Raw genomic sequence first — 15,315 nt, forward strand, 5'->3', positions numbered from 1 at the left:
TACTGTAAGAATACAGTATATAATACAGATAACATATAAAATCTGTGTTCATCGACTATGTTGTCAGTAAGGCTTTCCGTCAACAGTAGGCTGTTAGTAATTAAGTTTTGGGGGAGTCCAAAGGTATATGTGTGTTTTTGAATGCCCAGTGATCGAGGGGTGGTCAGGGCCTCTAAACCCCACATTGTTCAAGGGTCAGTTGTAGTAACGGGCCCTACCTCCCTGCCTCCCTGGTCACAGTAGTAGGCATGTGAACTAGACCTGACCAATCAGAGAACCTTATTTCCCCGGACACAGCAACTGAACAAGGAATGAGCCTGTGACCCCTGCTGAGCCACTCTCCTGCACTCTTACTTAGGGTTGCTGGGAGATTTGGCTCTTTCTTCTCTGGGGTAATTAATTTGGGGCAATGTGAGCTGGGAACCCATCTTTCCCTGTGGCAGGTGAAAGAATGTGGGAGGAGCCTATCTGGAGCAGGCAGTGAGGTCGCAGAGTTAGAGAAGCAGAAGCAGAGAGGGAGAGAGGGTGTCACATTGAGCCTCTGGATCCAGCAGTGCGCAAATTCCCAATTACAGGAGCCAATAAGCCTCTCTTTTTGCTTGAGCTTGTTTGAATTGGGTTTTGTTCCCTTGAAACCAAAAATCTCGACCAATGTAGTCCTCCTACTCACACTGACATAAGTAGGCCTCTAAGGATCCTGTCTGACTCTGGGTTCAGTTCCTTTAAGAACTTTCCCTAGCTCCCTCTTTGGAAGGATTAGAACTCCATCCTAGACTGTTCTTTCCACCCTCTTAGGCTTCTGGCCATTGCCTCCGTCTTTTCCACCACCCCCTGACCACTGGCTTGGTGCAGGGATTCCCTGGCTCTCTGCATTGCTGAACTCGGGCCAGTGCTTCCCCTCAGGGTTCAGCTCTTCTGCAGGTGGATAAGCTGGGAACACACCCCTCTGCACATGACTCCAGGATCCCGGCACCTGAACTGCTCGTCTGGGCAGCCCTGCCCCAGCATGCCTGGTCCTGTTGGCCGGTCTTTAGCAAGACCTGGGGCAGAAGCTACCTACTCCATGAAGCCTACCTTCACCCTTCTCCTGCCTCCCCCCCCCCCCCCAGAAAGCACAATAAGCAGTAGCCTTGATGTTAGAAGACCCGAGTTCAAGTGGCAGTCTTGCCATTCCCCGAGGCTTCATTTCCTTGACTTTTTTTTTTTTTCAACTGGAGATTAAAAGTGTGCTTGGCTCAACCGACAGGGAATCACATGGGAAGCTGTTTGGTAGCTATGACGGACTGTATCCACATGAGGGGTCAATTGTTTGAGGTTTGGGAGGGTTTCGCACAGAAGGACATCATTGAGACGGAATGGGTGGCCCATGGAGAGGCAATGGTTTGTGTACCAGCACAGAAGCATGAGAGATGCCTTAGGGAAATGGAGGGCAGTATGGGGTGGCTCAAATGCAGGGTGAAGGACGGGGAGGTGGGGAAGGAACAGGCTTTGGAGGTCAGCGCGTGGCAGGCAGATCCTGCAAGGCCTTGAGGGACTCTTAAGGAGCTTATCACACTGAAGGAAGAGGGGAGATTTCAGAGAGTTGACATGGTCAGACTTGCACTTTAGGAAGATCACTCTGGTTCCTTGGGGACCACTGGATGGCACAGAGGGCAAGCCTGAAAGCAGGAGGCAGACCAACCTGGGTTAGAGGTAATGAAGACCAGGAGGGTAGTTTTCAGGAGATGGTAACCCAGGACCTGGACCTGTGCACCCCAAGTAAGCAGGGAAAAAGACTCCCCTCCCCACCCCCAGTCAGGCTTCAGCTGGGAATAGCAGCCCCAAGTTCTCAGGCTCCTGAGTCACCTCCTGAGGTTTATAGCTGCCCTGAGGCCAGGTCAGCCTCCTTCCTCTGTCCTAATTGCTTCCTGCCAAGGAAGCTGGCCCCCTCCAAGCGTCCTTGGGAAAATCCTCGTTAATGCAATTGAGTGTTTCAGGAGGAAGCAGTCACCTCCAGCTGCCACTGCCCCCAACTCCCTGCAACAAACAGTGCCTCTCTGGCCATTGCAGGGGGAGGGGGAGTTGGTATTCTAAGAAAAACACATCAACACTAACTCCATTCCAGGAGGTCTCAGGGCCTGGGCTGGTCTCCTTGTGGACGGCGGAAGAGGTTACGCACTACACAACACCCGTGACCAGCAGGGCAGGTGGGACTGAAATCCAAGATCTGCTCCACTTGCCAAGCTGCGCACCATGGCATGACAAGGCTGTGTTTATTCAGAAGAAGGGGTATACTTTTCTCATTAGGCCAAAGGTGCCATCCACTGGCCCAGCTGCATACTTAAGAGGCTGTTTACACCCAGAAGGGGTGTCTTTTCCTAATTTGCACAAGGGGCACCATATGGCCTAATTGTAATCCTGGCTCGGCCTTTCTCCCCACTCCCCACTATCCACTCGTTTGGGCTCTATGACGCCTTCTACTGGACAGAGGGAGAAACTAAGTCCAATGTTACCTGCCATTAGCTCCCTTCTGGGGAAACTGCTCTGCCCACAGGCCCACACATCAGCACCTGGTCTGGCCATTGATGAATGGACCAAGGGCTCCCACCATAAGCCAAGCTCAACCAATCAGATTCTTTTGCTTGAGAACTGGAACTGACGCAGAGGGGAGTTGTCAGCTGCCGGGAAGTCCTGATACAGAGTTGGGGATGGAGCCACTTTTGCAGGGAAACCAAGGAAGTCTGAAGAGAAACCGAGGAAAAGAACACAGATGCAAAAACACATATTGCCAAGGGGAGGAGAGACCCCGAGAGGAGATGGGAGAGGCCCTGTTGCCAGCTCCAGTCCTTCTGAGGCCCAGCCATTCTTGATTTTCCCTCTTCAGGGTCCCTTGTGATCTGCTCACCCCTTTCTTTGAACTAGCTTGAGTGGGTCTCCGTTCCACATAAGCAGAGCCCTTGCTAGAACACGGCCCTCAGCCCCAAGGAGGTTGCTGAGGTAACCCCCCTGTTGAGCTCTCCCCAGGCCTCCTCTCCCCCTGTCCTGTACCCCAGCCCTACCTCAGCTTAGGGAAGAGCAAGAGCCCTCAACGAAGGTCACACCTTTATTCACGGTCAGTGAAAAACACACTATACAGCACAGGGTTGAACAGTGAGGACAGTCACCGCGGCCACAGCCGGGAGCAGCACATGGGGGGGGATAGGGGGCCACACAAGAGAATGAGCTGGGCTGTCGCCCTCTGCCACCCAGCTCCCCCTTTCCCCCAGGCCTCCACACCCCCACAGCCTCCACCGAGCAGGAAGGGCCAAACACCCTGGGAGGCCCAGTCCTGCCCCACCTTCTGGCAAAGGTAAAAGAAAACCTTGAAAATTTCAGAAAGAAAATTCCATATTTTTCTGAGACTTTGAAATTGTAGGATTTGTAGGGGTTTTTTTTTTTTCTCAAAAATGATAAAATATGTAAGAAATGTATTCTTTCTTCCACAGTGATCTCTGAAGTCAGAACAAAACCTCACCCAGGGTGGATCTTCAGGAAAATTTGTTGCTTTAGTAAATTTTTGTGTAAAAATATTTACAGTGTCAGCTTACTACTACCCTGTGTGGAAACCCCAGCTTGTTCTCTCATTCTCTCTCTTTCCTTTCTCTTCCCTTGCCTCCTTCTCTCTCTGCAGCAGGATGAACTTCTACCTCTAGATACTGTCAGTAAACGATTCAGCGCCTTTGCTTATGGGCTTCCTTTTTCTTAATTTTTGATTTAAAGGTAAGTTATATAACCCTGACTATAGTTCAAAGGACTGGAGCAGCCATCTGAAGTAGACCTTGCTGATGATTTTTAAAGATAAGAAATAAGGGGCTCATCAGTTAGCCCAAAAGGATGAAGGAGGACAGAATGCAGTTAGGAGGTAGATTCTGGAACCTTTCAATTCAGACTTGCTGCAAGAAGATACAAAATTTCAAAAGGAGAGTTTGAATATATCACTGTTGTCACTGTCTGTATATTTTTGTGTTTCTGCGAGTCATATTTCAATGTCTCCTTACCTTGTGCTCTATGGCAAGTCCCTCATAGCTGGCACAGGTATCGGAGGCCTGCCTCTCTTCTGAAGGCAGGGCCGGTGCTCTACCACAGGAACCCCTGAGCACACAGTCCCTGGGACATCCAGGAGCATGTGGGAGCAAGGCCTGGCCTGCGTATGGCTCTTCCCATCAACAAGACGGTGGTCTCAGTTCCCAGCCTGTCTTTATGTGTTCACACCACTGGGCTGTCTGAGAATCTTTGGCCTAACTGGCAAATATCGCCCACGGGATATGTCCGAAAGCTTGGAATGATCAAACATGCGCTCGCAGGTAGGACTTGCCCACCAGCTAGAGAAAAACAAAAACAGTTCTCTTAGGAAGGAATATGGTGGTAAAGATAGTGCAAGATGCTTCCAAGGTGCTGAGTCAGAGGCTTCCCAGGACAGCACTGACCTGTTAGCAGAGCTGCCCAGAAGCAGAAAACAAGATGCTTGAAAATGTTCGAAGTTCAACCAAGCTCCTATTTCTTTTTGGAAGACCACCACCTCAGAAACTTCTCAGCAGGAAGCTTGTCAAAGACCAAAACTAACTTAGCTTGCCCCACAGTCAACTTTGTACGACTCAGACTCAGAGAGATGAGGAGGGAGAAACTCTGAAGGAAGAAACCCTCTTAGAGCCTTGGGTTCGAGTCTTGGCCTATTTCACCCCCTGACCATGTGCCCTTGCACGAGGGAATCCCCCCTTTCTGTGCCTCACTTCCTAAGACTGGAGAAAGGGAGTGAAAAATCTCTATTTCCCCAGGCTGGAGGATAGAATGAGATGGAGTAGATGGCAAGCCTTTGAAAGCCATGAAATTCTGTGTGACTGTGAGTTAGGTTAGATTCAACGTTTGGGGGATGGGAACCCCACTTTGTAAAAAGCCTCTACTAGAAGTCTCACTGAGCCAGGCTGGTATCTATGTATCTGTGGTGCTGACTAGTAGCACAAGATAACACCTAATGACCAGCACCTCAGAGCAATGGAACATTCCTTGAGGCATTACCGGGTAAAAACCTGCTCTTTACTGCCTGAGGACGTGAATTCCCAGCCTCACCACATGACTAGTCATAGGCAGAAGACAAAAAGAGAGTGGCAACTAAGTGGCCTTGCTACCTCCAAGGGCAGCAAGAAGGAAGGTCCAATAGAGTTCGGGGCCAAAGGTCAGCATCCCCAAGTGTTTCCACATGCAGAGAGAGAAGACAGGTGAGCACTCCGAAGAGGCATGCCTTTCCTCTTTCCCAAAGATGTAGTCCCCCACCGCTGACTCAGCAATCATTCCCTGTTCCTACCCTGGGCTGACAGCACCTGTGTACTAGACTGTTTTCACCAGCAGCTCAAGAGGAAATCTGTCACTGCACATCAAAGCTAATTTCCGATCACAAGTACAGGCGAAAATAAAGTGAAAGGCTTGCAGAAGCAAGACTGTCTGGCAGTCAAAGCATGCAGCTGTATAGCTCATTGGCCCGAAAGCAGAAAGCAGAAAGCAAATCAAGTACACCTGGGCGAAGATGAATTTACCTGGCAGACTGAGGGTTTGGGGTTAGAAAGAGACTTTCAAATGGAGCGTGTCCCCAGCACATTTTTAGGCATTTGGTCCATAAATGCAGTCGGGTAACCTAAACAGTGGCTGGGTGGTCCTCTTCTTCTAGCTCCTTCTGTCTCTGTAGCAGAAAGAACAAGCCCATCCTTGAAACAAGACCCAATCCAGAAAGGAACTACCAAGATGTGGAAGATACACTTGTCTCACTCTCAGCAAACCTTGTTTTTTTCTGTTTCCGAAGTCAGCATCCAACCAGAGCTGGTGCATGATAAGAGAGCTGCCCACTGAATTGAAAAAGTCATTAAAAAGGAAGCAGCAGAAGCTGCTGATGGTGACACCTCAGGACTTAGTCTGATAAGAAAAAGTGTTATTTGGTAAGTTTGCTGGTATTTTTCCTTTTTCTCAGCTCTCCCTCCCCCCACCCACAAAATTAGCATTTTCTATATTCATTTAATCATTTTACAAGAAACCAAGTAATAGAAAGTATGTTTTAATATCCTAAACTAATAAAATGACTTTAGCTCTTTTAAAGGGTACTAAAAAAATAAGTATTACATAAATATCAATGTTTCTTAAACCTTCCACTCACAATGGTTCCTAGCCTTCCAAATACTTTTCATTTAATCCTTCTGCAGCTCTGGGTGGAGGTGAGCTGAAAGATTTAATGGTTCCTTTCAAACTAACTGGCCTTAGCACACCCTCTGCTCAGTTGTGTGCCACGTTCCCATCTGAGACTCTGACCACTGGAAGATTGCCTCACTTCCCGTATGAGCTTCCAGAGGGCACAGGATGTGTCTTGTAAACTGCCATGACCTTAGCACCCAGAGGTGCCTGGCATTGAACCGGTGCTCAATAAACGTTAGGTGAAGAAAGGACCGAATGAACGCTCCACAGGCTGGGGCCAGAGGGGCCAGGTAGAGTCAAGGGGGCAGGGCAGAGACCACCTTTAAGGAATTTAGGTCCTCAGCAAAGGACAGACCCACTTTGACCCTTTAACTGGGATCTGTGAGACCATATCCTGTAAAGTGTAATCCCAGGAAGAACAGAATTTCAGAGCAGACCCGCAGCCCCCCTTCCTCAATCCTGCCTCTTCCGGCAAAAGCCAACTCTCTATGCCCAGTGGATGTTGGTTCTGGGCCAAGACTGGGGGTGGGGCTAGACCACAGAATACCTGAGGCTCTGTCTCTTTTCCAGGGTGAGGTGGTCCCTCAAGGATCTCGACTGAGGGGAGCAAGGGCTTGGGCAGAGGGGTGGGTGGGCCAGAAAGTGAGGCTAGAGTACCCCTCCCCCTGAGAGGTCATCAGGTTGGGAGGTGGCCATGCCCCTCCTGGCCAGGGGCCCTGGCCCTCACCAGCCTCTACTTCTGCATGTCACACTGCAGCAGCAGCACAATGGATGGGTCACTCTTGGCCGCCTCCTTGAACTCCTCCAGCGTAATCTGGTCGTCCTTATCCTGGTCCATCTTCTTGAAGATCTTGTCCACACGCTGCTGGGGCGTGAGCCCATCCTGGTTCATGCGCATCATGATCACAGTGCCCACCATCTTGTAGATAGCCTGGTGGCGGTGGGGGGCAAGGGAGGAACTGTGAACACTCACAGCGGGCAGGGACGGTGAGGGGTGAATGAAGGGGGTTGGGGATGGGCAGGGAGAACATGGGAGAAGGCGAGGATCCTGGAAGGTGATGTATGCTCATTAAGACTGAATGGGTATCTCATACCACACATGTCCACAATCCAGCTCTTCACCTCCAACCTGCTCTTCCCTCAGCATTCCCTGTCTCAGTAAATAGCAAATTCATCCTTCTAGTTGTTCAGACCAAAAGTCTTGATGCCGTGCTAGACTCTCCCTCATGTCCAAGCCTTCAGCAAATCTTGTCAGCCCAAATATTGCAATAGGTCTCCTATCCAACCACTTCCACTGCTCCCGCAGAGTTGCTGTTTTCCATCAGCTCCTGACTGGCCTGCAGTGGAAGCATCCTAACTGGTCTCCCTGCTTCTGCCTTCCTGTGCCCTTAGTCTGTTCTCCACACAGAGAATAGAGAGCTGTAAATGGCTTCCCATCTTGCTCAGAATAAAGTCAAATCTCTACCCCAGACTGTGAGACGCTAAGTCATTTCCCCTCACCCACTTCTCTCGCACCACTCTGGCCTCCTGGCTACTCCTTGAACACTGCAAGCACAATCCCACCTGTGTCTTTGCATTTACTGCTCCCTCTGCATAGAACACTCTTCCCCCAGACGTTTACAGGATTAGCTCCCTCACTTTATTCAGGCTGCTGCTCACCTTTCACCCCATAGACTTCTCTTCCATCACTCTCACTCCCCTTACTTTGCTTTGCTTATCTTCTTCATAATACTTACTGCTTGACATAGCACAGGTTGTTTTCTTGTTTTAAAATCTTCTCACTACAGAAGGAGTGTCCTAACAAAGCAGAACTTTGAACAGTGCCTGGCACATGGTAGGCACTCCATACATATTTGTTTAAATATAATGAGTTAGAAACTTAGGCTCTGGAGTCAGAGTCCTTGGATTTGAGTCATGACCCACCACTTGCTATGTTTCCTCCTCTGTAAAATGGGGTTTCTGTCAGTACCTACCCCATAGGGTTTCTGGGTAAATCACTTAGCACGAGGCCTCTCCTACACTGCGCACCCAACCAATGCTAGTTAGCCCCTGGGCCCTGGGAGGCAGGGTGCGGGGACAGGTGGAGTGCAGCCAGGACGCTCCCGAGGCCCGACAGTAGGGTGCCTGGAGAGGGCTGGAGAGGACCCTCCACGAAGACAGGAGGGGCATCACCCCAGCACCACCTGGCCTCCCGCATCCACCCCCGCGTACCTCGATGATCTCCAGCATCTCCAGGCGCGTGATGCGCCCATCGCCGTCCAGGTCGTACATCTCAAAGGCCCAGTTGAGTTTCTGCTCGAAGCTGCCGCGGGAGGTGACCGAAAGGGCACAGATGAACTCCCGGAAGTCGATGGTACCGTCGCCGTTCTTGTCGAAGGTGCGGAAAGCGTGCTGCGCAAACTTGGAGGCATCGCCGTAGGGAAAGAACTGAGGCGTGGACGGGGCGTTGGGGCAAAGCCACAGCCTTGCGGTCTCTGCCCGCCTCCTCAATTGCCTGGCCCCCAACCTGGCCGTCCAGCCCTCCCCCTAGATTGCCTGGCCCCGCCTCCAGACGTCCGGCCCGCCCCCTGGAGTTCCCTGGCCCCGCCCCCGGCCGCCCGGCCCGCCCACCTTGATGTAGAGCTGCTGGAATTCCTCCAGGTTGAGGATGCCGCTGGGGCAGTCCTTCAGGAAACCCTTGTACCACTGCTTCAGCTCCTGCTCGCTGAACTCGGTGTTCTGCACCAGGTCCTCCAGCACCTCCGGGGCCAGCTTGCTGTTGGTCTTCCCCATGGCAGGGCCTGGGGGACATGGGCCCCCTCAGTTTGGTCCATGGCAAGGCCCTCACCTCAGCAGCGGTCCCCCAAGTCCCCATAGGACAGGGTTCCCTTTCTCCACAACAACCCCTCCCATAACAAACCCCACATTCCCACAACCAGGATCCCCTCCTTCCACAGCAGGGTGGGTCCCCACCTGTCACCACCATCCTCCACAAGCCCACCTTCCTACAGCTAGGCCCTATTCTTCACACCTCTTCCCAAAGGAGGTCCTGTCTCCCTCCCCACACACGGGAGGGGGTCCCTTCCCCCATCACACTCCCCCATGGCAGGGCCTCTTCTCTCCACAGCAGCCCCTCCCCTCTCCTCATAGCAGGTTTCCCTTCCTGGCACCTAGGATCTCCACCCCCAGGTCTCAGCTCCCCACCTTCTCGCTGACCAGGGCTAATGTCAGTCTTCATCCTCCCCTCTCCCGTGTACACCTGGCAGAGCTTCTCACACCCCTAGGATAGAGTCTTCATCCTCTCCTTGCTATTTAGAGCTTTCCTCCCAAGGCCCTACCCGCCTTTGCAGGCTCTTCAATGCCCAGGGACCTGCGGAAGGCTCCTCGTGTGTCCCCCTGGCACCATCTCCCAAGTTCTTCCTCAAGGCATTCCAGGCCATCCCAGCAGGAAGCTTCTCTCTCTCCTTCCTCTGTACAAATAGAAGTCCTAGCTGATAGCATTGATGACCCTGACTCATCCTGCTTTTCATTAGTCATTCATTCCCTGAGCATTTACTGAGGCTGACTGTGTGTGCCAGGCCCCGTGCCAGTGACGGGGATAAAGTTGATACAGGCCAAACTTCAATAACTCATAACTGGGTCAAAGAGGTATCTGGCTGATTGTCAAGGGCCTTCAATCCATGCCAAGGAGCTTGGCCTATACCCATGGGGATTTTAAAGCACGGGCTAGGAAGATAGCATTCAGTCCACAAACACAGAATGCTTACAGTGGCAGGTCCTGAACTAGATGCTGGGATGAGAGAGAAGGAATGTGTTTTAGAATTTTTCCTTTGGCTACAGTGCGCAAGATGGCCTGGGTGGGGGAAAGCAGAGAGCAGAGAGGGGTGTGCGGCATAGTTCAGGTGAGAGATGGTGACGCTAGGGCAGAGGCTGTGGAATGACATGGATGGATTGAGACATGTTAGGAGGGGCACTAGCAGGGCTTGGTGACTGAATGTGGGGGTGAGAGGGACAAAGAAATGGAGACAGATGCTTAGATTTGGGGCTGAATGGATGGAGGTGGTGGTGTGGAAAAGCACGTTTGGGGAGGATGAAGAGTCGGTCCCCCACTGGAATAGAAGCCCCTCATGTAGCCTGTGACAGAGGCAGTTTTTGCACAGGGAGGTATAGGACCTCCCCAGGATGCATCAGGAGTGAGGTCTTGCCAGGCCCTGAAGGTGGACACTCTTTATCTGACCTCCATGGGAGGAATATCCCTCCAGGGCCTGAGTTTCCTAGGACATGGCCCAGGAGGTAACTTTGACCTGTCTGGAGTCTTTTTGGAAGGGCACCAGACCCCGGCCCCAGGGTAGCCTGTCATGAAGATACTCTGGAAAAGGAAGTCAGTCTAGCAGAAGGAATTTCACATCCATAGCCCACTGCATGTCAGTGTGGCTTCTAATACTTACTCCTAGTAGCATCCAGAAAAACCAGGTCTGATATTGGTCTCCTCCAAGCCCCTTCCCTTGCTACGTGGCTTCAAGTTAGTTACAGGATATCTCTGGGCCTCCTCCACTGGGCCATGAGGAAGATCAAGCATCAGCTGGGAGAGCAACATCCTCCCCCACCTACCACCCCTGGAGCATGAGGAATCCTCCATGCTCCCAGGAGAAGCCGGGGTGGGGAGAGGCAGGCCATCTTCAGGAACCTGGAATGTGGGGTCCAAAATAGCTACCCTGGGCACAAGGATGACTCTGGGACACCTATGGGCAGAAGAAGGCAGGCTACATCCCCTGCTGATCCCTCCCCAAGTCCAAAGCACACTGAAGGCTCGGGGTATAGTCAAGGAGGCTAGAGAACCCAGAGAGAGAGGTGTCCAGTAGGGGAGGTGAAGCCTCTCCAGCATTCTCCTGGGGGATGTGCCTGAGTGTCTGTGTAAGGGGCTGGGTGTGGGTGGGAGCATGTCAATTTATGAGACTGCAGATCTGTCAGAGCACACATGTGCACGCGCGCATGTGTGTGTGTGTGTATCATGGCTCTGTGTGGCTCTTGCCTTCACCCTTTTCCTCCTCCCTGTCCTCTGCTCCCTTCCCACAACTCTCTATCTCCTGGGGCCATACCTGTTCCCAGCCCAAATTTGGTCCCAGCTTCACTGAACACTATGCCTCCTTCTTCATTTCTCTTCATTTCCTCTATTGTTCTTAGATGGCCAGTCAAAGCCGGCAGGCCCTTTAAGATATCCCCTTATTTTAGTGGAAACTGGAACCCCGAGGATGGAGAAATCTGGCTCAGAGTTACACAGCAGGTCAGTGGAAGAGTCCAGATGGCACCCAGGCTGAATCCATGCCACATGCCTGGACCACCCTCTCCAAATCATGGCTACTCTTGTCCAGTACAGACCTTCCCCGCTCCTGCCTGCGTTCTGGGAAAACCCTAGTTCTGATCTCCCTCTTGCCCTCAGTGGGACCATCTCACTGAGCTCCAGGCCACCATATCTGACATCTAGGAAATATCCATCCCTTGAGATGGCCCAGCTCTTCTGACTCTGCTCATCTACGACCAGACACCCTCAACCTGTGGCCCTCTTCCCTCTCCATCAGCCCTTCCTTCCTTCCCCCCCTCGTCCCAGGGGCAAAATGCAATCTTAGTTACTTTTAGTTTCCCCTCTTCCTTTTCCCTAGGTCCAACTGGCACCAAGTCCTGTTGTTCTCCCGGAACTTTTACCATGGCCTCCCTCTCCCCATAGTCAGGGCCAGGGGCACAGCTGAGGGGCTGAGATCCTGTGCTGCATGCTAAGCCATGCCCATGGGCTCAGCTGCCTCAGAGGGAGTGCCTTTCTTCTGACTTCTCTGTTCTGAGGCAATGCCATTCCTGGTTTTGCCCAGAAGTACGACATAGGCTAGAAGGGGACATGCCCATGAGGCCCCTCACACTCTAGAATCCTCTAGAAGCTGGCATCAAGGTGCCCACCTGTCTAGCCCTACCTCCCACTGCTCCCGTCACAACTACATGCTCTCCAGTTAGTCTGCACAGAGCCAGGACCTATGTCCCTATTGCATAGTTGCTTTCCCTTAATATCCTTTCTTCCCATCTGGGCAGATGCAGCTCTCCTCAGCCTTCAGGCCTGACTGAAGCCCACTTCTTTTTTTTTTTTTTTAAAGATTTTATTTATTTATTTGAGAGAGAGAATGAGATAGAGAGAGAGAGAGAGAGAGAGCACGAGAGGGAAGAGGGTCAGAGGGAGAAGCAGACTCCCTGCTGAGCAGGGAGCCCGATGTGGGACTCGATCCCAGGACTCCAGGATCATGACCTGAGCTGAAGGCAGTTGCTTAACCAACTGAGCCACCCAGGCGCCCTGAAGCCCACTTCTTATGATCAGCCTCTCCTGGCCTGGACACTGGACAGTCAACAGCATGGATTCAGCATTTGAGGGCCGTGGAACTGAGCCCCGCAAGTGTTTTTGGACTCGAACTCTCTGACCCTCACCCGGTGCTCTAGAATTTCAGAATGGAACCTGATTTGGAAGAGATCTTGTATTTAACCTTGGCCCAAGCCCAAAAATGTCCTTCAAGCCTTTTCCTCAATGGCAAAGAGCTTATCCCCTCTCCATATAACCAAGTCCGCCTTGGGGCAGCTCAGAGAGTGAGAAAAGCACTTTTCCCATTGTTCTGAGGTTTGCCCTCTTGGAGCTGCCCCACAGTGGTCCTGCTCCCCCCTCTGTGGCTGCACAGAACCACCTGCAGCGACCCAAACGCCATGTCTGGAACACAGAGATGTTCAATGAACATCCCTTGGTGAATGCCATGAGAGGGGCAGAACCCCCTTCTTCCTCCTTGGAATGGCGTCAGGCTTTTTTGTTTACCTGTGTTCTCTTGCCATTGCACCCATTTCAGAGACCATGGAACCCAGACCTGGGAAAGGAAGGGTGTGCCCAAGGCCAACCACAGCCCATCAGTAGCAAGGCAAAGGCCTTGGGGGCATGGCATGTTCTGTTGGAGCTGAGGCCCTGCTCAACCTGGGCAGGCTTCTCTGCCCAGCTCTTGAGGGCTGCCCTCCAGCTGTGAAGGAGATGGCACTGCCCCTCTGTGCTCAGAGGCTTCTTCCAGAGGGCAAAGCTCGGGGTCCTGGGCTTCACATGAGGAAGTGGCAGTGAGGGTGGGAGGGATTGAGGGAGGCAATAATCCCACACCCTCACCCAGCTTCAGAGGAGCTGGTGCTGAGACGGTTGCCATGGTGACAACAGCTCCCTGGTCAGGAGATTTCCTCTTCCCTCCGCTCCCTTTGCTCTTCTCTGAGCAGCAACCATAGCGGCAGCAGCCAGGTCTTCTCCCTCTCCTTAACGAGGGGCAGGGCATGATAAATAAAAGGCGGGCCCTAGCGACCACCTCCACCTTGGAACTGTCCATGCCACATGGGCCGGTGGTCTGGGAGGGACTCCTAACAGCTGAGAAGGGGCCTGGGCCTGGGCCTGGAGAGTGTGTGGGAAGGGGAGGCCTGAGTAACAAGCCATGTCCCCTTGGTGAGGACTAACGCCCCTCAGGCCTCTTCTCTGAAATGTCCTAATGGTTCAGGGCAAGAGTGAATGGTCCCATTTGCTCATAATCAGCCACAGAACCAGAGCGTGTCAGGGTTGGAAGGCTGTTCAAGACCATCTCATCTAGTCCCCCCTCTGTCCTGCCCCTTCCTCATTTCATGAAGGATCAGAGAGGGAAGTGACTTGGCCAAAGGCAAACAGCAGCTGAGGCAAAGGCAAGATTTAACCCATCTCTTCTGCCTTCCAGATTCAGGCTACCCTGGGGGCAGGAGTGACACAGTCCACATGGAGCTTTGGCAGGTCCTTGTGGAACAGCGGGAAGATAGGAGAGGGGGAGCAACTGGGCGCAAGAAGGCCAGAGAGGATCCAAATTAGAGATGTTTGAGAGGTAGAATGAGAGGACTTGGTGCCTGTGAGGGGTGAGGGGAATGGGGAAGCCTGGGACCTTGGCTGCAGTGACGGACAGGTCTGCTGGGCGGTGGTGCCCCTGGTTCATCCTCCAGCCAGGATGAAAGAGGCCAAAGGTGGGGCCTCTGCCTAGCCCTGGGACCATGGGGGGTGGTATTGCTGTTGAGAGAGTGTAGGGAGGAGAACTGGGGGGAGGGGAGCGCTTCTTTCCTCTTCCAGATATGCTGTGAGCTCTGACAGCTTGAGGGGTGGGAGGTGGGGACAGTCTGAGGGGAAAACGTGAAGTGGGAGTAGGCTCTCTGTGGAGGTGGAAGCTGTTTCTGGGGGCAGGGGCCTTGATGTGAAGTGCACGGCGAGCTGCTGGGAGGGTGGTTGGTGGGGGCTATCTGTGGAAGGGGGAGGTTGCCATGGATGCTGGGCAAACTACCCATCTCCAAAGGGGAAGGGTGATTGGAGCCTCCTCAAGCACCAGCAACACCACACCCCCGTGTGTGTGTGTGTGTGTGTGTGTGTGTGTGTGTGTGTGTGTGTTGGGGGGCTAGAGTAGTGGGTGCTCTTACCTGAGCTGGGGGTAAGGAGACAGCTGTGCGCCCTTTCCTGGAACCCATGGGGCCTGGACTAGGGTGGGAGTCCCCTGCCCAGGGGCGGCCCTCCAGATGCTGCCGCCTATGGGGGGAGCCAGGGGTCAAGGATGAATGAGGGGGGCAGGAGAGGAGAATGGAGGGGGAGAGGACAAGGGCCTCTGCCCGGCCCCGCCCGCGTTACCTGAGGCCGCTCGCCGGGTCGCTGGATGGCTCTGAGCCTCGGCGGGCCGCGGGGACCGAGACTGGCTCGCGGGCTGGCGGCCAGGCTCTCCGAGGTCCGCACCGGAGCCGCCTCCCAGCTCTTGTATCACTCTGTCTCTCGGAGGGGACACGATTTGCATAAGCCCCGCCTCATCCCGAGCAGGTCGGGCGTTGATTGGCTCCGCTGGGGCGGAGTGGCAGGCGGGGTTTCAGGTGGGGACGGGATGGCCAGTGAGGCCCGGCTGCCGGAGCGCGCCCCGCCCGCCCGCGCTGACCTTCTCGGAGTCGCGAGGAAAGGGGAGGGCTGTGCCCCCAGCGGTACCCCACCCTAGGGTTCAGACCCCGGGCCGCAGTCTGGGGCAAAAAGTGATGACTGAAGTGGATTCGCAAAAACAACCGCACGGTTGCTGTGGAAACGGGAGAGCCACAGCCGAG

At 53.3% G+C, this 15,315-nt stretch overlaps 1 protein-coding gene across 2 annotated transcripts; it reads right to left on the bottom strand.

The window, feature by feature from the left end:
* Window positions 1-3,069: 3,069 nt before the first annotated feature.
* On the bottom strand, window positions 3,070-15,013 carry HPCAL4 (hippocalcin like 4). 2 transcript variants are annotated; one of them, XM_027579080.2, is made up of 4 exons: window positions 14,861-15,013; window positions 8,806-8,975; window positions 8,407-8,622; window positions 3,070-7,126 (listed from the first exon to the last, which is right to left on the bottom strand). In XM_027579080.2, exons 2-4 carry the CDS (start codon window positions 8,965-8,967, stop codon window positions 6,929-6,931), a joined length of 576 nt encoding a protein of 191 aa, XP_027434881.1. In that variant the 5' UTR covers window positions 8,968-8,975; window positions 14,861-15,013; the 3' UTR covers window positions 3,070-6,928. The 2 variants fall into 2 exon arrangements, with proteins under 2 accessions (XP_027434881.1, XP_027434891.1); XM_027579090.2 differs by lacking the exon at window positions 14,861-15,013 and adding an exon at window positions 9,513-9,626.
* Window positions 15,014-15,315: the final 302 nt, after the last annotated feature.

The sequence above is a fragment of the Zalophus californianus genome, chromosome 4, assembly GCF_009762305.2.
Source record: "Zalophus californianus isolate mZalCal1 chromosome 4, mZalCal1.pri.v2, whole genome shotgun sequence".
Lineage (NCBI taxonomy): Eukaryota > Metazoa > Chordata > Mammalia > Carnivora > Otariidae > Zalophus > Zalophus californianus.

Bases quoted from the DNA above. Each gene is read 5' to 3' on its own strand.
- HPCAL4 (XM_027579080.2), bottom strand. From the start codon at position 8,967: ATGGGGAAGACCAACAGCAAGCTGGCCCCGGAGGTGCTGGAGGACCTG. The intron at 8,623-8,805 runs GTGGGCGGGCCG...TCCACGCCTCAG, and splicing joins TCCAGCAGCTCTACATCAAG to TTCTTTCCCTACGGCGATGC. The intron at 7,127-8,406 runs GTACGCGGGGGT...CACCGCCACCAG, and splicing joins AGATGCTGGAGATCATCGAG to GCTATCTACAAGATGGTGGG.